At 38.8% G+C, this 20,419-nt stretch overlaps 2 protein-coding genes across 3 annotated transcripts in view; both read right to left on the reverse strand.

Annotated features, from left to right (window-relative positions):
- Positions 1-122: 122 nt before the first annotated feature.
- On the reverse strand, positions 123-15,229 carry LOC127504549 (serine/threonine-protein kinase DCLK2-like). The gene is given in 17 exon segments (XM_051879293.1): positions 123-1,612; positions 2,215-2,230; positions 2,318-2,410; positions 2,521-2,601; positions 3,990-4,164; positions 4,980-5,113; positions 5,197-5,343; positions 6,863-6,982; positions 7,281-7,338; positions 7,442-7,544; positions 7,678-7,753; positions 7,834-7,916; positions 8,000-8,086; positions 8,171-8,303; positions 10,397-10,607; positions 10,609-10,777; positions 14,315-15,229. Coding segments are annotated over 17 exon segments (2,115 nt in total). The 5' UTR covers positions 14,727-15,229; the 3' UTR covers positions 123-1,595.
- Positions 15,230-17,394: 2,165 nt separating this feature from the next.
- si:ch73-290k24.5 (F-box only protein 41) overlaps positions 17,395-20,419 on the reverse strand; it is a 13,577-nt gene continuing 10,552 nt past the window's right edge. For both annotated transcript variants that reach the window (XM_051879290.1, XM_051879292.1), the window contains exons 12-14: positions 20,404-20,419; positions 19,947-20,062; positions 17,395-19,833 (exon numbers count right to left, since the gene is read on the reverse strand). The exon at positions 20,404-20,419 is cut by the window's right edge and continues 143 nt beyond it. In XM_051879290.1, coding sequence (XP_051735250.1) covers positions 19,774-19,833; positions 19,947-20,062; positions 20,404-20,419 — 192 coding nt within the window. In that variant the 3' untranslated portion in view covers positions 17,395-19,773. The remainder of the gene's footprint in view (positions 19,834-19,946; positions 20,063-20,403) is intronic.

A 20,419-nucleotide genomic window follows, 5' to 3' on the forward strand; every position in this document is an offset into this window, starting at 1 on the left:
TTCTGACACATTTTGGTGACTAAAATGAAACTGAAAAAATGTGGATTCACACTTTAAATCGTGACAGCGCTCGGTTTCATTTCAGTCGCCATTACACGAAATTAAACACACAGACTCGCGTCTCTGGGTTTATCAGCTACTCATGATGTATTGTTGCAATACAAAACAAAACATGAAATTAATCCATAATTAGAATAATTACGAGGAGCTCTTGGCCCCGAACAGCCACCGTACAAAAGTTAATACCAGTGATACCACAAGCGACCGTTCAGATCAAATTAAATTAACAGTTCTTCTAAAAAAGGAGGCATTTCATGGAGACACACACACACGTTCTCATTCACTGAAGGCTGAAGATTTGGTGTAAAGCAAAGTCATAATAACACTACATCAGGCTTGTAACACATTTGGTCACAAAAATCAGACTTAAAGAAACATCCAGCAACATAATTCAAACGTACTTTTTTTTCATTCAGTTACAGACGGTCTCGCGCTCTCAAACGCTTTCAGGTACTAAGATGCAAATGTCTGAAATGAGACTATAATGATGCATCTGATCAGACGCCAACAACAACATGTATGTACAGAGACAGGTAGGACACAATGCGGTAAAAATCGAGGTCGCTGGTTTAGTTGAAGCCCTGCGTACAAACACAGACCAGAACGAGAGAAAATGAACGTGGAGAACATCTTGCATGATCAGCAGAACATGTTGTTTTCATGCACCAAATAATCTGTAAGTAATCGGATTAATTGGAAATCCTTCATGTAAAAATTTCAGTCTGATTGAAAGGGGTGATGTAGAGCTGAAATAATCCGATCTATCCGATCCGAAAAAGTCTGAATTCTGCGATGTAAATTCAGAATTCTGAGAATAAAGTCAGAATTGTAAGATGTAAATTTTTAATTTTGAAGGAAAAAAGTCAAATTTGCAAGATTTAAACCCACAATTGTGAGAAACAAAGTCTGCAATATGAGATAAAAAGTCACAATTATCTTTTTTTATTTTATTTCTTTTTTTATCCTGTGGCAGAAAAAAAGCTTTCACTGCTTTCCTTTTAGATATGTCATCAAGGCAAAATGAGAATTATACTCACGGTTCAACAAATTATACTCTGCGACATTGTCACGGTGGGATAGTCCAGTTCTGAACGTGACACCAGGAAACTGCACATGCGCTGAAATTTTGTTTGGAATACATAAACGCGCATGCAAAGAAAAATGTGAACCGTATTGCAAAGTTTAAGGTGCATATAAACAGAACTTTCAGAATGTGAAATCAGATTAATTTGGACTGACAAATTAGTGCATGTAAACAAACTGCGGTGGATGCCATGTTGCTGTGAAGTTGCTAAGGTGTTCTGAGTGTCTATGGAATTTTTCACCTGTTAATACTAGAAGTTTCAGCATGTCACTAACACTAAATTATGAGCACTAAGTAATATTGATGGTTGACTTGATAAACACAGCTAATAACAGGATGGAAGATGCAGACAGAAGGTGGTCTGGTCTGGTCTGGTCTCGGTGTTGGTGTTGAGGTTTGAGGTGGTGATCAGGGTTTCTTGTCTTCTGCGCCTCCAGAGAGATTCATCAGACTACTGCCAGCTGTGATCTACACACACAAACACACGGCTGTTCAGCTGAACATTTACAGAAATTTCCTGCTTAATCTGTCTACGTTTACACAACAACAATGTACAAAAAACGGAAAAGTTTAATCTTTGTACAGACGACAACGTTATCAAAACGATCCCCGTTCACATGGATCTGCAAAAACGTCTAAATCGCTGTATTCTGCAGCCAAGCCAGTAGATGGCGATTTCACTTTGTGAAGAAACACTACGCGCCTATAGACTGAACACGTAACATGCATCCACATGACATCACCATTTTTACAAATTCACATTTTTGTAGTTTTACACGGACACGATAACACAATTGTTTGAATTTTTAAAACCCGTTTTCAAAAGTTTGCATTTTCAGGCCCCCAAAACGCTGTTGTCGTGTAAATGAACGGCCAAATATATATATATATATATATATAAAAAATGTTTCATTTCAAAAAGTACCAATTTTTAGACACTACCATGATGGTAAAACTATGGCATTCTTTGTACCTTACAATAACATTTAAAGTAACACAGTGTTATTATCTGATACCACAGTAATATATTTTAAGGATATAATCAGTGATATTTTTAGACATGACATTACCATGGAGATGATCCACCTGTAAAAGAGGAAAACGAGACACAATGTGTCAGCTGAAGGTAATTATAGTGTGTAGTTTAGTATAAGTATAGTGTGTGTGTTTCACCTCAGCCTCTGCTGCCGTGTTGTTGTGTGTGATTTCTGATTCAACAGCGTCTTCCATCTCACACGCCATGTTGGTGTCCATCATAGCATCGTCCTGCTTACACACGAGCACAAGTTCATGACAACAGGTCAGTGTGTGTGTCTGGCTCAGGGACAAACGTCACTAATATAGTGAAACAAAGGTATGTCTGTGTGTGTCCTCACCTGCACCCACGAGTGTTCCAGCACCTCGTCAGCTGTGTAACGAGCACCAACATTCACTTGTAGCATCTTACCAATTAAATCCTGTAAAAGACATTTAACCAATCAGCTGCTTCGACTGACCGCATGTAACTTAAAATCAGACAATCAGCTCCAGCATGACACATTTATGAAGTCTGCAATTGAGGCACCTGCTAAACCTGCTCAGCAGCAGCTAAACTACAGCAGTACATATCTCAGGTTTATGAGTAGTTATTAAGGCTGGGCATTGACACAGATTTCATGATCTGATTCGATTTCAATTCACAAGCTCGAATTCAGAAAATCTATGAAAGCCCATTTTTGTCATGTGGGACAAAAAAATCATCCTTTGCCAAATCTTAATTATGACATAAAAAGTCATAATTTTAAATGTCATAATTATGCCGTAATTAAAATGATGACAACATGTTAAAATTATGACATACTAAATTAAAATTATGACACTAAATTAAAATTATGACAGTCGAAATTATGAAAAACAAAATGACAATTTACTGAATCAAAATCTGGACAAAATTTTGAAATTATAACAAAAAAAAAAATTATGACATACTAAATCAAAATTAGGACGAAAAAAAACGAAATGACAAATAAAAATTGAGTCGAAATTATGATATACTACATCAAAACTGACAAAAAGTTGAAATCAAAATTATACATACTAAATCAAAATGATTTCACACTAAATTAAAATTATGACAAAAAAATCAAAATTATGACAGTCAAAATTATAATAAACTAAATTCAAATGATGTACTAAATCAAAATTGGGACAAAATGTTGAAATTATAACAAAAAGACGAAATTATGACTAAAAATTATGACTAAAAGATGACATTATGACATACTAAATAAAAATTATGACAAAAAGTCGAAATTATGACAGTCGAAATTATGATAAACTAAATTAAAATTATGACGTACATCAAAATTTGGACAAAATGTTGAAATTATAACAAAAAGATGAAATTATGACATTAAATAAAAATTGACAAAAAGTCAAAATTATGATATATTAAATAAAAATTATGACAAAAAGATGACATTATGACATACTAAAAAATTATGACATACTAAATTAAAATTATGACCAAAAAAATTGAAATTATGACAGTCAATATTATGACATACTAAATTAAAATTGACAAAAAGTCAAAATTATGACATACTAATTAATCTATGAGATTAAAAATTTGAAATTATAGCATACTAAATAAAGATTAAAAAATTAAGATTAAATTTCATAATTTCGACTTAATGTTCTAATTATGATTTACATAAGCATGATTATGTCTTATGTGGCAGAAACAAGCTTCCACACTTCAGTATCAGTATCTCATCCCGCGCCGCACTCGTGTGAAGAGCAGGACCTACAGCAGGAAAAGTGAGTGTTGAATTATTCTCTGTTCGTGTGGCTGTTCATTGCGAACCTTGGCAGAGGCGCTGATGTTGTCCCAGTATGGGGAGGGAAACTCCAGTCGGCCCAGTAAGATCTGCTCGAACAGCTCCTCCTGCTGGTTCCTCTCGCTGCGGAACGGAGGAAAGCCACACAGCAGGATATACGTGATCACACCCGCCGCCCAGATGTCCACCTTCAGCCCGTACCTGAGACACACACATGCATTTTCTCACATAAATGTCACCATGAAATCAAAATGGACAATTCTTGTTGCAGCATTTATTATAAATGCAAGTTTAAGTTTTTCTGACCCCACTGGCAGACATTAGTGACATCACTAACCCTAAAATTTACATAAACCCCGCCCCCGAGAACACACAACAAAGGGAATGAGGCCATGTTGGGCTGCTTTAGTTGTTGTAGTAGAGTGTTGTTGTCATGCCGTCATTTTACGCCGGACTGCTTCACAAACGAGGGTCAATTCAACACAAAAGATTAACATGACGACACATGCTAGTGGATGAGTTGAATCAACTCCACAGCAACTACATAAATTTATCCACTAACCATTCAGAAACGTCCAGTTTCATTTTAAAAGTTGTAACTTCTTCCTGAGTCTCTCCATCAGTGTCGACTCCGGTTTGAACAATGTAAGGCTGAACACCGTTACTGACAATCCTCATTTTGGCTGCGTGAGATTCTCCAGCTATGTTGTTGTTGAGCAGCCGAAGCGCGAGCTGTTAAAGCTCCGCCCTCTTCTGGAAAGGGGGCCGGGAGCAGCAGCTCATTTGCATTTAAAGGGACACACACAAAAACGGCGTGTTTTTGCTCACACCCAAATAGGGGCAAATTTGACAAGCTATAATAAATGATCTGTGGGGTATTTTGAGCTGAAACTTCACAGACACATTCTGGAGACACCAGAGACTTATATTACATCTTTGTGAAAGGGGCATTATAGGTCCCCTTTTGACATAAACACTTCATTTTGATCAATGTTTGTAGCTTTATAGATTTTTACCCGCTCTCTGCGATGATCTCCGGGGCGACGTAAGTGGGTGTCCCGCAGACAGTGTACAGCGGCCCCTCCACCACCGTAGCCAGACCGAAATCGCCCAGCTTCAGAGACTTGGTGCCGTCCGGATACTCGCACACCTACAGTCACAAACAGACACGTGTTCAAACGTTGTATATGTGTGTGTGTGAGCAGTAAGATGTGTGTGTGTGTGTTTGTGTACCAGCAGGTTCTCAGGTTTAATGTCTCTGTGTACGATGTTCATGTGGTGCAGGTATCGCAGAGCGCCGGTCAGGTTGAACAGCATGGCGCTGGCGTCCCGCTCCGTGTACTTTGTGGAGGAAGTGATGGCGTCAAACAGGTCACCGCCCTGCCAAAACCACACACAACATCAAAGGGATAGTTCACCCAAAAATTTAAATTCTGTCAACATTTACTCACCCTCAAGTGGTTCTAAACTTGTATGAGTTTCTTTGTTCTGCTGAAGACATAAGAAGATATTTTGAAGAATGCTGGTAACCAAACAGATTTTGGTCTCCATTGACTTCCATAGTATTTTTTGGGGGGGACCAGCAACTGTTTGATTACCAACAATCGTCAAAATATCTTCTTTTCTGTTCAACAGATCTTCATACAGGTTTAGAATAACTTGAGTGTAAGTAAATGATTAAAGATTTATTTTTGGCATTTTTAGCTTTTATTATCATAGGACAGTAAGCAAACACGAAGCAAAGTGGAAGAGGGGGGCGAGTTCCGAGACTCAAACTCGGGTCGCCTGAAGTGTAACGGCGCTATATGTCGGTGCTGCCCACGAGGCTATCGGCACCAACAGAATTTTCATTTTTCGGTGAACTATCCCTTTAAATAAGGAATAATTGACTCCGATCTGAATTATTCGAAAATAATGCACACCCAAGGTGGTAATCCGGCCACTGCGCGAGTGATTATTCCGCTTATACTACGGTTACCACACCTCAAGACACTGTTCAGATGCCGTATTTCAAGACATTTGTTAGATTTTTGTCCTTAAAACGCTCTTGTGTGTAGGACTAATTTCTTATGCATCTCATCCCATGGCTCCGTTGCTAATTCAGAACATCATTTCAGAGCTAGTAACGGGCTTGGGCCATTGATAGCAGACTAATACAGTTATTATTAATGCAGTTATTAGAAAGAGAGAGTGAGATACCTAAATCTGTTCGTCTCTCAACAGTTTTCGGCAGTGTTGTCTCTACTAATAGCGAAACTAAGTTTATCTGCTTCAAGAACAGCGCTGTTATTCCCTCGCTAGTGAGAAATGTCATGTAGCTTTTATATTGCTAAACTATTGTACTGAAAATCATCAGAGCAGCGCTGACAACACGTTTCTTTGCGAGTGTGTGTCCGTGCTGTGCGTTTGAGTGGGAGAAAGAGAGTATGTGCTTTCCGTACATGATAAAGCGTAATTTAGTGGCAACAAAACGTTTTTATCCTATTGTTCACTATATTTATTTGCTCGGTCAGTGTTGTTGTAGGTTTTGGTTCTTTTGCTGTTGTCGGCTGTAAGGATCTTTGAAATAACTAAAATCATTTGGCGAAGTGATACGGACATGTAATGCGGTCAAGACCTGTCTGGAACTACTTTACCCGTGTGTTTCTCTGAAAATAATCGTACCTTAGAACGTTCGTCAGCCAATCAGATTCAAGCATTCAACAGCCCATAGTATAAATATGCATTTATTAATTGCCCAAGCATTTTTCGGCAATCACGTGACTGACCACTCGATCCTCCACCAATCCAATGTGGTTTTTTCACGGAGGTGCCATGCAATTTTACGATTTTACAGACATCCACATGAGAAACAATTACCGTGCGAATAGGGCTTAAATGCTGTGTGCGGCTGACTGACCTTTACCAGCTCCATGACCAAATAGAGCTCAGTGGGCGTTTCCAGCTCCTCAATTAGCATAATGATGCTGGGGTGGTGAACTCTGCGCAGTATCGCCACCTCATTGGCTATCAGGTGCTCCTGTCAACACCAGTCAACCAATCAGAATCTCTGCTGTGGATTTTCACAGTTGTGTAGTGAGTGAACATACAAAAACGTTTGCCAGTAATCTGTGCGTCAATTCAACGGAAACTAGTAAAAAATGATGTTCTTCCTCAGCATTTTTGTCATTTTCCAGTAGAAACATCTAAACATTCTTAAATCGGGATGCATTTAGTTCAGAAACAAAATGACTTAAGACATTTAAGAAAAGTTTAAGAAAAGAAAAGTTTAAGTGCTGTTTTGTGGTCCGAGAAGATACAACACAATGAAAACGTACTTTTCCGCTGCATTTGGCCTTGTCTATGATCTTCAGCGCATACTCCTGTCCTGTAGACCTGACATAAACACAAATGACATGAGATCTACACCATGAACAGCTAATAAATAAATCAGTTTTCTATAGTGTGCGCGTGTGTGTGTGTGTATGTGACATAATACCTCTCCATACACTCTCGGACGACAGCAAAGTTTCCATCGCCAATGACTTTTCCCACTTTGTACTTCTCCGTGATGACAGACGACTGAACATCATTGCCGTTCACTGAGGAGAGAGTGTGTGTGAAAAATCACAAAGCATCAACAGCCAATCAGAACACACGTGGTGTTTAATATGTAGTTATGTGGGATTTTGGACCAATAAGATTCCGCTGTGGGCGGAGCTGTGTGTGTTTTACCCTCCGGACTGATCTCTTCTTCATCATTAAGGTCTCCGGAGGGTGTTGGGGATGGAGACGCCTCATGAACGGATGTCTGAGGAAGAGAGATGGTGTCAAAAAAACATCTAGAGGACGCGTGTACAGCCACATGAACGTTTTCAGTCACACACTCACTTTACGGCTGCGTTGAGTCCCGGGACTGCCCGAAGACTTCGATGACCTCACCGGCGGAGACTCGCTTCTTGGAGCCTCATTGGCTGAAAAACCATGAGCAGAATTTCCATCAAGACTCATGAATAACCAGTGGACTTTAATGTGTGTGTGTGTGTGTGTGTTTTACCAGATACGGGTGATTTGGAGCGCGGGACGCCAGGGCTTTTGGGTCCCGCTGTCTTCGGAGGGATTGATGGTCTTGATTTCTTGCACTCTGAGAAACAGTAACAGAAACAGACAGTCAAATAGAAGCGAAGAAGTCTGTCTGTCTCTCATATATGTTGTAAATCCGTCTCACCGTTAACGAACGCGGCCGCGGCAGCCTTCCCCGCGTGTCCAATGGCAGCGTCGTCCTGAGCGTAACGAAACTTCTCCAAACCGCACGCGATGAAAACGTCATCATCACCGAAAAAATCCTGCAGACTCGTCAACTACAGAGAGAGAGAAAGATTCACTTTACTGTGTAGTTTAATATATATATTATTAAAAACAAAACAGGTCAGCATGGGCACCCTGACTGGTCTGCGGCTGCGATGCACTGTGTATTCTGACACCTTTCTATCAGAACCAGCATTAACTTCTTGAGCAATTTAAGCTACAGTAGCTTGTTTGTTGGATCGGACCTCCAGCCTTCAATGAGCCTTGGCCGCCCATGACCCTGTCGCCGGTTCACCACTGTTCCTTCCTTGGAGCACTTTTGATAGATACTGACCACTGCAGACCGGGAACACCCCACAAGAGCTACAGTTCTGGAGATGCTCTGACCCAGTCGTCTAGCCATCACAATTTGGCCCTTGTCAAACTCACTCAAATCCTTACGCTTGCCCATTTTTCCTGCTTCTAACACATCAACTTTGAGGACAAAATGATCGGTGTGTGTGTGTGTGTGTGTGTATATATATATATATATATATATATATAAATTTCATTTTACTTCTGACGGTAGTCACATTTAGCTCAGTGTTTAAAGGAAAACCCCTCGGTCTCTGCAGTGAGAGGCGCACGGCATACAGATGAACCTCACTGTACTGCTGAGCCCTTCATTGGAGTTCACTCAAGTGAACAGGGGGAAATGCAGGTTACCATGGTAACCAGCCCGCAGCCAGACTCGCTGGTGTGCCAGGAGGAGGCGGAGTCACACACACACACACTATTACCCCATCACGATCAGACAGCAGTGTAATTTGCTGTGAGTATCAGTGCAGAAACAGAGACAGACAGGACGTCCTGGAAGATCCACATTACAGTGATTCTAGAGAGAAAGACACACTCATCCAGACATGATGAGAGAACGTCCCCCTCCTAAAGTCTCATTTATTATTTATCATCCATCGGCTGTGAATCAGCTGTCATCATTTCTGTAAAAGACGCTTATGTTCTGAAGCAGAAAGCCGACGGGGTCGTTATTGAGCACCAGATATGACCATAAAGTCATGTGATGCTTTGTGCGAGGAACTGAAATATCAAGATTCAAGGTTTTTATTCATCACATACTATACAAAATAGAATCTACTTAGACTGTGAATTAAACATAGAAATAGTAAATAAATGGTAAGATAAAATAAATATAAGAAATAATAATACGCAGTAGTGCCCAAAAGTGATTTCTGGAGGGGATGTGTGTTATTTAATAATCCTACAAGTTCAAAATATGAGGAAAATACTTAATATTTTTAAATATGAGGCGAGTAAGAGAGAATGATCATTTCTGGGTGAACTGTCCCTTTAAATATTTTGACTGATTTGATGACACTTTCAGCGACCAATAAGAGTGCAGAGAATGAGGGTATGATGTACTAAAAACGGAAAAATTTTTCCTTTGTGTTTTTCATGTACAGATGACAATGCCAAACAGATCCCCATTCAAATGACTAAAATCGCTGTATTCTGCTGCCAGGCCAGTAGATGGCGATGTCACATCGTAAAGAAACACAACACGCCTATAGACTGAACACATATGTATGACGATTAAAAATCGTTTTCGGTAATTTAAATGGAATAAAATATAAATATCATATAACAAACTTAAACTTAAAAAAAACTAACAAAAATTTGAAATGTTGCGCTTAAGTTCAAGTACTAAAATGACTAAAACTGAATAATTAAATACTGCTTTAATAAGCTTTAATTTATTTTAATAAATAAATTAAAGCTATATAGAAATATTTAAAAAACTACAACAAATAAAAAAAACTAAAATTAAAATAGAAATGGAAAATATGAAAGCGAATTCAAAATAATATTTACATAATAATATATTATATAGTGCTGTCAAATCGATTAATCGCGATTAATCACATCAAACATAAATGTTTGTAAATATGTGTGTGTGTGTGTATATATACGTACATATATATATTTACAAACTTTTGTTGCGATTATTCGTGATTAATCGATCTGACAGCATATAATAATTAACCGAACCCACTTTACTGATTTACGGAAGTGTTCGAGCTTTTATGTTTGTGCGAAATAAATGCATTGCTGCCATTAAATGATCTGCGATGTATATTTTTGCTCGTACCTGTTTGCCGTCCAGCGTGTAGAGTCTCTTCACCACACCTGAGTCCAGTTTGATGGCCTCTGTGATGTCAGCGAGCACCTGGTCAAACGAGTGCGCCGTCTTCTTATTCAGCAGAATCCTCACGGCCTTCCGCGGCTTCACGCCGCTCCGGATCACCGTCACCAGTTTGGGTTTGATAAAGTCTTTAGACTCCCTCGATTCCCCCGCCGCGCGCGGAGGCCCCGGACGCACGGCTCCTCCCACAGGTGCCGCTCCCACACTCGGCCCTGCCCCCGGCCCCGGCCCCTGCCCCCGCCAGCCGTGAACCCCAGTTAGGGTTGACGTTCTTGGTGTAGTCCACCTTCCTGTAGGGCTCGTTCGAGGCGCACACGTAACTCCCACCTACAGCAGGAAAATCACAGATTAGCTCAGCTAAAATATTTTCTTAAAGTCCCCCTGAGAGTTTAACTGAATATTTCAATTATTTAATGGTTAGTGGTCACTCGACATGCAGGTAAAATATTTTAACAATAAAATACCAAATAAATAAAATATTTCATCTTTTAGTAAGAGTTTAATTTTGATTGTTTTTATTTTTAAATAATTTCTTTTAATGTTACATTTTTATGTTTTGTTTTAAATATTTTATTTTTACATTTTGTTTTATTTAAAAATTATTTATTTTAATTTTACATTTTTGTTTTATTTAAAAAAAAAAAAATTACATTTGTGTTTTGTTTTCAAACTATTTTTTATTTTATATTTTTAATTTTATTTTTTAAATTGTTTATTTAATCTTACATTTTTATGTTATATTGTAAAATTATTTGTTTTATTTTACAATTATTTTCATTTTACATTTTGTTCTATTTAAAATTATTTATTTTAATTTTGCATTTTTGTTTTTTAATAGATTATATATTTTAATTTTACATTTTGTTTTATTTAAAAACTGTTTAAATTTTACATTTTTGTTTTGTTTTAAACTATATATTTTTTAAGTTTTATTTTTAAATTGTTTATTTAATCTCACATTTTCATGTTTTATTATAAAATAATTTCTTTTAAAATTAAATATTTTTTAAATTATTTTAATTTAACATTTTTATGCTCCGTTTTAAAAAATATTTAAATTTTACATTTTTGTTTTGTTAAAATCATTTTTTTACCTTTAAATTTTTATGATTTATTTTATTATATTAATGAATTATTATATTAATTTCACTTCATTATGATTTAATTAATTTATTACTTGTTTTATCTTCACAATCTCACGAACCCCAGTTTCTGGTATAGAGAGCTGTAACAAAAATTGCTTTATGGTTGCTAGGATGTTCTGTGTGGTTTCTATGGTTACCAAAGCAAAGTTGGACCACCATCTCCAAACCACTTTGACCTGCCAGAGTTCATTCCCTGTTAATTGTATCTGGAAGTGAAACTGCTGATGCAGCTGGTTCATTCACTTATCTAACTGCCCCCGATCACCATGGCAACATGACCCTAGGGGTCAAAACAGCATCAATATGTGCCAGGTGTGAATGTGCACATCTGTCTGAGTCTGTACTTTAATACTATAATCCACAAGCTCACGCCACAGACTGACAGTCCTCGAACGACCTGCGTCTTATTATCAGTCCAAAAATAACCCAAAGCGAGCGGCTGAATCTCTATTTCTGCTGATTCAAAGACGCGCTGAAGCTCCTGTGGAGTTTCTCAAGCTCAAAGACTCCAGATGTTGAAGTAAAACATCAGCTGTGTGATTCTCCTGCACGTGTCACGGTTAAACTCCTTTAATTCACCTACACAATGCTTCTGAAAGAGTCTCTTCTGCTCAGCAAGATCAAAATACAGTAAAAATTGTGAAATATTTTTACAATTTAAAATAACTGTTTTCTATGTGAATATATGTTAAAATGTAATTTATTCCTGTGATCAAAGCTGAATTTTCAGCATCATTACTCCAGTCTTCAGTGTCACATGATCCTTCAGAAATCATTCTAATATGCTGATTTTCAGAAATTGCTTACTGCACCTTTAATTTCTTGTTTTTTTAAAATCTTACCCTAAACTTTTGAATGGTTTGAATATGAAGCAACACAACTGTTTTCAACATTGATAATAATCATAAATGTTTCTTGAGCATCAAATCATCATATCAGAATGATTTCTGAAGGATCATGTGACACTGAAGACTGGAGTAATGATGCTGAAAATTCAGCTTTGATTAAATTACACTTTACTATATATTCACATAGAAAACAGCTGATTTAAATTGTAATAATATTTCACAATTTTTACTGTGTTTTCAATAAAATAAATGAAGAAGCGACTTTTAAAAACATTAAAAAATCTTCATTATTCCAAACCGGTAGCGTTAGACTGTCTGAGGTGCTGAAAGTGGGAGGAGCCTTTGATATGAATATTCATGATATACTGATTCATGCTGATTACAACAGGAGAAACATCTGGTCACACTTTAGTTTAGTGTTCAATTCTCACTATTAGCTAGTTGCTTATATTACTAGGATATTGACTGATTATTAATACTTATGAAGCAGATATTAACGCATGACCATATTCTACATCCCATAATCCTACCCCATTATCCTTACTAACTGTTAATAAGCAGTAATTAGGAGTTTACTGAGGGAAAAGTCATAGTTAATAGTGAGAATTGGACCCTAAACTAAAGTGTGACCCACAACATCTTTAAAAAGGCCCAACAACTGTTTCAATACAGACATAAAGGCTGTTTTTCCTGAACTGACACCAGATTTGAATGAGCTCGCTAACACACGTCTGTCAGAGTTAAAGCACATCAGCAGCCCATGCAAATGTCCTGCGTTAACCGCCGTTAAGTGAGCACAAGCTGTAAAGGTTGATGGTATTGATCGTGTGCGGCTGTAATGGACGCTGTGTTGGGATGAACTCGAATCTCTCTAAAGACGATCAATCAGACTGAAGCACAGCGACTGTGACGTTGAGTGATCTGAAGTCACTTACATTCACTCCCTGCTCCAGCTTCAGTCATTCAGCGGATTAACAGAAGCGCTCATGAGAAAATAATCACAAAAATATATATATATATTATATTGTGTTTTGCATTAAAAATGATGCCTGTTTAAGTGGCATTAAGATGAACTGTGACATCATTTCCATGAAAATTCTCATTATTGCAATCAATGCATTTGAACATTTCAGTTTTGCATGTTAATGTACAGTAATTTGCAGGAAAGATATGTTAAAACATATTACTATATTGTACATTATACATAAAATAATAATATATAATATTATTAAACAGAAAAATCTGTTTTACACTATATATATATATATTTCATTAATTGTGTGTGTATATTTAATTTGTCATTTATAATTTGTAAATATATATAAGCATAACATACAGATTTATCTGTTAATAAGATTATTATTTATATTATACGATATTATGTGTTAATATATCAATATTACAAATTATGAATGGAAAAAATCTACACGCAATTAATGGAATTATATATTTCAACATTTCACTACACGTTTTTATTATGTATGTGACAATTGAAGAACATTTTCATATATATATATATATATATATATATATAAAATATTTATATAATATACACATATACACATTACATATAACATATATATATTCTATATATTTAATATATTTGAATACATTATACATGTTATATTATATATAATGTATATATAATTATATTAAAAATATATATATAATATACATATATGTTATATTATATATTTGAGATATATATATATATATCACTGCACGTTTTTATTATATATGTGACAAATGAAGAACCTTGAGCCTAACCATTAAGGGGTTCGAACCTGCAATCTTTCAGCCCTTATATGGTCATAATAACTCAGAGTGACCCTTCGTGACCTATACATTGATATGATCCATGAATGTCTGACCTTCCACGAGCTCCTCCAGGCTCGCGATCTTCTTCGTGCCGTCCACGCTGTAGATGTTGCGCACACCTTGCGGCAGGTGCAGGTTATCCGTGAGCGCGCGGGTCAGTTCGGCCAGCAGCGCGTCCAGTGACCTGAAGCGGTCGCTGGACACCGCGTACACCAGTCCCTTGAAATACCGGTCGCCGTTCCGGTAGAACCGAACCTTCTTGGCTCGCTTCTCGGAGCTGAGCGCCTGGAGCGTGCGCGTCCGGTAGAAGCTGCAGTTGGCGCTGTGCGCGGGACTCGGTACCAGACTGCTCGCCCGGGAGCCCTGCTGGGAGCCCGAGCCGCCCGAACCCGCCGCACGTTTGGAGCGGTGCGCTTTGTCCCGTTCATCAAAGTGCTCGAGCTCGATGCTTCTGCTGAGAGACATGTTTTCCCCTCCCTTTTATCGCAAAGGTTCCGTTTTTATCCTCAGCATTTATCGTTAAAGTCCGCTATTGTCATCAGCCCGAGCGGACACGCCGCTCTCCCCGCTGCGCGTTTACCGGGCGCACGGCGCGCGCAGACAGCATCATTTACATGAACACAAAAGCAGCGCTGCGCCCGGCGTTTTTTTCCGCGTTCAACCGCTCGCGGCCATTCGAATAGATGATGGGAAATATTCCAGACGATTCGGCTGGGAAATAAATGACAGCGTCACTCAGTTCGGACGCCAGCTGTTATCTGGGTGCAACCCAAAAACCTGGATAAACAGGAAAATCCTGGTCAATCGCGTAATTCCATTGAGACACTGTGTTAAAAAAAAAATCCCGATCCGCCCTAAAACGAGAGCGGTGTGTGCGGTTTTTAGGCGCGCGCCGCGCTGTAACCGGGCAGCATGGCCGTAGACGGGAGCGCGCATCCCTTTCCTCCACCTCAGCGCGTGACACCCCGCTGCAGGTGAGCGATCGCGGATGTGGCGCGCGCCTCAGACTCTTCCGCGCGGTCTTAATGCCGTCTGACAGACAGTAAAAGTGGTGAAAAAAATGTGATGTTTCACATTTTTGTTTTAAAACATGAAAGTAGATATTTATTTTTATATTCTTATTTGAGTCACAAATAAACTGCAAGATTGCATCAGAGAGAATGACTGTTTTTATAATCTGTCCAGTACGCTGCAGTTACACTGCTTCCACCAGAGGGCAGCCTAATGCTGTTTACACTTTTCTATAAGCACATTCTCATCCTCAAACTTTTCTCTACTGTCTACAGTACAGTGTAGCCTACTATATGACTATACTATACTATATAACATTCATTGTATACCATGTTTGAATCAATGTCTTGTATTTTGATTGGTCTACATAGGATTGAGTGTAAAGGAACACAGAGGAAGATTGTAAACATATCATTTCGAAGCAGTTTTACAGAAAAATGCATGTTTCTACATTACACTTTAGAGTAATTTGTTATCAGAGCTGATTATGACGAAGTACTGTCAATATGTCAAAAATACACAGTTCTAAGATAATACAAATCATGCAGTTAGCTAACATGCATTCATTCAGGCAGAAACAATGAGCTCATTAAAGTTGTGATCATAATGATTAGAAAATTTGGCAGAGGTGCATGTTGATTCAGAGATTGCATCATCTGAACTCCTTGCCTCGCAGGAGTTGGAGTCATCCCGAGAAGGAGACAGGAAGCAAATGGAAAATAATTATCTTAGCTGCCGTTCAAAACATTTTGGATAATTTAGAGATTTCATCTGTCTGGTTGTGATGAAATGTATAACTGAGTATCATCTGCATAACACTGGAAACTTATTCCATGTTTTCTAATAATATTACCAAGAGGCAGCATGTATATTGAAAATAACAGAGGGCCTAACACAGACCCTTGCTGCACTCCATAATTTTTAGCATGCCTCGGATGGGAGTGAGGTTTAGGGAGTAAGTGTAAAGAAGGCAAGCACTAGTGACTGACGCTAGAGACTGCGGTCTTAAGTGTCCTTGTTAGAGCATCCACCTCCCATGCCGGAGACGGCGGTTCGAATCCCGCTCGGAGTGGGTTGAGTTTGGGCCCGTGACCCAGATGGATGTGAGATTTAAGGTGGGTGAGTGTAGTGGGCAAGCACTAGCGACTGATGCTATGCTGCAGATGCTGGTTCGAATCCCACTCGGAAGGGGTCGAGTAGGACCAGTTACATTTGGGGCCATGACCTGGGTGGGAGTGAGGTTTAGGGGGGGTGAGTGTAACGGAGGCAAGCACTAGAGATTGCAGTCTTTAGCATTCTTGTTAGCGCGCCCGTCTCCTATGTCTAAGATGCCGGTTCAAATCCCGCTTTGAGTGGGTCGAGTAGGACTTTAGCATGTCCCGGATGGGAGTGAGGATTAGGGGGGTGAGTGTAATGGAGGCAAGCACTAGTAACTGACGCTAGAGACTGCGGTCTTTAGTGTCCTTGTTAGAGCATTCACCTCCCATGCCAGAGACAGTGGTTTGAATCCCGCTTGGAGTGGGTTAAGTAGGACCGGTTACATTTGGAGCCGTGACCCAGATGGGAATGAGATTCAAGGGGGCTGAGTGTAATGGAGGCAAGCACTAGCAACTGACGTTAAGCCGCAGAAGCCGGATCGAATCCCACTCGGAATGGGTCAAGTAGGACCAGTTACATTTGGGGCCGTGACCCGGATGGGAGTGAGATTTAGGGGGGGGTGAGTATAACGGAGGCAAGCACTAGCGACTGACGCTAAGCCGGTTCGAATCCCGCTCGGAATAGTTCGAGTAGGACCAGTTACATTTGGGGCCGTGACCCGGATGGGAGTGAGGTTTAGGGGGGTGAGTGTAAAGGAGGCAAGCACTAGAGATTGCAGTCTTTAGCATTCTTGTTAGCACGCCCGTCTCCTATGCCTGAGATGCCGGTTCAAATCCCGCTTGGAGTGGGTCGAGTAGGACTTTAGCGTGTCCCGGATGGGAGTGAGGTTCAGGGGGGTGAGTGTAATGAGGCAAGCACTAGTAACTGACGCAAGAGACTGCGGTCTTTAGTGTCCTTGTTAGAAAGAAAATAGTTTCTACACCAAATTTATAGTGTACATGCAAAAATGACAACACATTAAAAATCGCAAATACTCAAGTTTATTTTTTCGTTTTGCACTTTCATTTGTTCCCGCAAAGTACATCATACATGAAAATGCACCATAAATGTTTTTGTTACATGAGGTAATATTCACCTGAATAATTGTCTCAACCTTTGTTTAATTTGTCCTTAACTCATTTTCACTTACTAACACTTCACAGAGGAGTTTAATAAGCTCTACACAGACACTTCATTAATCAAACACAGTCAAACGTGACAAAGAATGAGCACATTTATTGCTGCACATCTAATGTTAATAACGCTGATCTTTGATGTGTTTCATGTGCTTCTTAAACACAAAAACATCTGGGCTCATCATTTGGGCTCATAGCCTCTGACCAACATCAGAATTAGAAGATGAAAAGTGCGAGATGATTATTTTTGTGCCATAGAAAAGAGGGAGAAATATAAATACCACCACTGGTTTTAGAACATTTTAATAGCCTACGTGTCTCTCGTTAGAGAATAAAAACCTCCTTTTGTATTAATGTGGCAGTTTAATCGCTCACAGTTCAGATTGTCTAAAAGCTGCTGTCAGGATATTTTTAGGATTTTCATTTGCATTATAAAGAACCGTAATTGACAGCTTTGGTCTACAGGAAAGCTGATCACCACTGATGACCAGCCATTTAAATAAAGTCATAAATCTAGTAATTTCCAAAACTGAAAAGTTGCATTTTGTTCACATATTTTGGTTGTGTCCATAGTATGCACACTTCAGATTCGTGCTGGAAGTAGTAGGTCATCTGGATACTTTTTGCCGACTCTTTTTTGAGTACTGTGAATTCAGACACACTACTCTTGTCACATACTGTTTTTCGCCTACTACATAGTAGAGAAGTATGTGATTTTGGATGCAGCCAATGAATAAAACATATGAACACTAAACAGATTCAGTTCAGATTCCTGCTGTTTGAGACGCCTGTCGGAAGACCTTTGTGTTCATGCATACATGCGTACTGAATGATTTCAATAACATTTACTGATACTTCACGAGTTTGCACATACATATAATCAGATATAGTATAAAGTATGTGTATTTGGCGTGCTGTCCGAGAAGAGGGCCCTTATCCCTGGCTGGGATAGGAATAATGGAGAGTGAGGAGGTGGGGTGGAGGAGGGATGCTGGAGAACATGGAACAGGAAAGTCATCTCTATATAAGCCTCCTCTCACACTGATTGGGTGGATTATCTGAACAGGCTCCTCCTGAACTTAGCTACTAAAACAGAATTTATTGCGACATTACAACTACAGCTAACCGCTATCATAATATATTTGAGTTATATTCCTGAAACTACTTTAATGTTATAAAAAAATCAACAGACCTGAGTATGTATAGTTGTTTTACAATTGTGCTTCGGTCTCAAACCTAAAACTCTCCATACTCAAAAGTGCCTTATTTGTGCGTGTGTGTGTTTATGCATATGTGTGCGTGTTTGTGCATAGGTGTGTGTTTTTATATATGTTTGTGTGTGTGTGTGTTTGTGTCTATATGTGTGTTTGTGCATATGTGTTTTTTGTGTATATGTGTGTGTGTTTGTGTATGTGTGTGTTTGTGCATATGTGTGTGTGCATAGGTGTGTTTTTGTGTATATATGTGTGTGTGTACATGTGTGTTTGTGCATATGCGTGTTTTTCTTTATGTGTGTGTATTTGCATATATGTGTGTGCATATGAGTGTATTTGTGCATGTGTTTGTGCATATATGTGTTTGTGCATATGAGTGTATTTGTGCATATATGTGTGTGTTTGTGCATATGTGTGAGTGTTTGTGCATATGTATTTTTGTGTGTGTATATATATGTGTGTTTGTGCATATGTGTGTGCTTGTGCATTGTGTGTGTTTGTGCATGTGTTTTTGTGTATATGTGTGTGTTTGTGCATGTGTGTGTTTGTGCATGTGTGTTTTTGTGTGTGTGTATATATATGTGTGTGTGTGTGTGTGTTTGTGCATGTGTTTTTGTGTATATGTGTGTGTGTGCATATGAGTGTATTTGTGCATGCGTTTGTGCATGTGTGTGTGTTTGTGCAAATGTGTGTGTTTGTTCATATGTGTGTTTTTGTGTGTGTATATATATATATATATATATATGTGTGTGTGTTTGTGCATATGTGTGTGTGTGTTTGTGCATATGTGTGTTTTTGTGTATATATGTGTGAGCATGTGTGTGTTTGTGCATATGTGTGTGTTTGTGCATGTGTTTTTGTGTATATGTGTGTTTGTGCATATGTGTGTGTGAACATGTTGTGTTTGTAAAGGTGTGTGTTTTTTTGTGCATATGTGTGTGTGTAGGCATGTGTTTTGGCAGGTGTGTGTGTGTGTGTATCAGATTGTCACAGTGAATCAGACACGCGTCACTCTCAGGGTTTGTCCACTTTGATCTGTAGGACGTCACTCAGACCCGGTCGCTTTCTCAATGCCTGATGAAATAAAACACATTTCATCAGAATCAGACACACACACACACAACAAATATTTCAATTTCATGACATCGGTTTAGATCTGTGAGTAGATGTTTCTGTCAGTGATTCACCTGTAGGTTGTTGACTATCTCCTCAAATAATCTCTTGGCTTCTTCGTTGTCGGCGTCCTCAAAGTAATCAGCTATACACAACTGAACCACGACACACTTCAGATTGACACACACACCTCACACACACACACGGAGAAAGAGAGAGCAGCTGCGTCAGACGTCAATCAACACACAGAATCACACTGTCTTTGCAGAACAGGTGGTTAAACAGATGCAAAGCAGAAGAGACCAATCACAATTCAGTATGCAAATAAGTGTGAGAAACAAGACCAACTGGAATTCATATGCAAATATTACAAGATTATTTGTGTGTGTCTGTGAAAGTGAAATGATCCAGATCAGGGTTTCCCAAACTGGGGCTTGTGGATTGATGAAAAGCAAATAATTATTTAAATCATCTCCAGGGTTTGGGTCAGTGTTTAGTATGAATTCTGGTGATGGACAGTGTGCTGCTCACTGGTGAAGTGCAGTAT

This window comes from Ctenopharyngodon idella, chromosome 22 (assembly GCF_019924925.1).
Source record: "Ctenopharyngodon idella isolate HZGC_01 chromosome 22, HZGC01, whole genome shotgun sequence".
In the NCBI taxonomy this organism is placed as follows: Eukaryota; Metazoa; Chordata; class Actinopteri; order Cypriniformes; family Xenocyprididae; genus Ctenopharyngodon; species Ctenopharyngodon idella.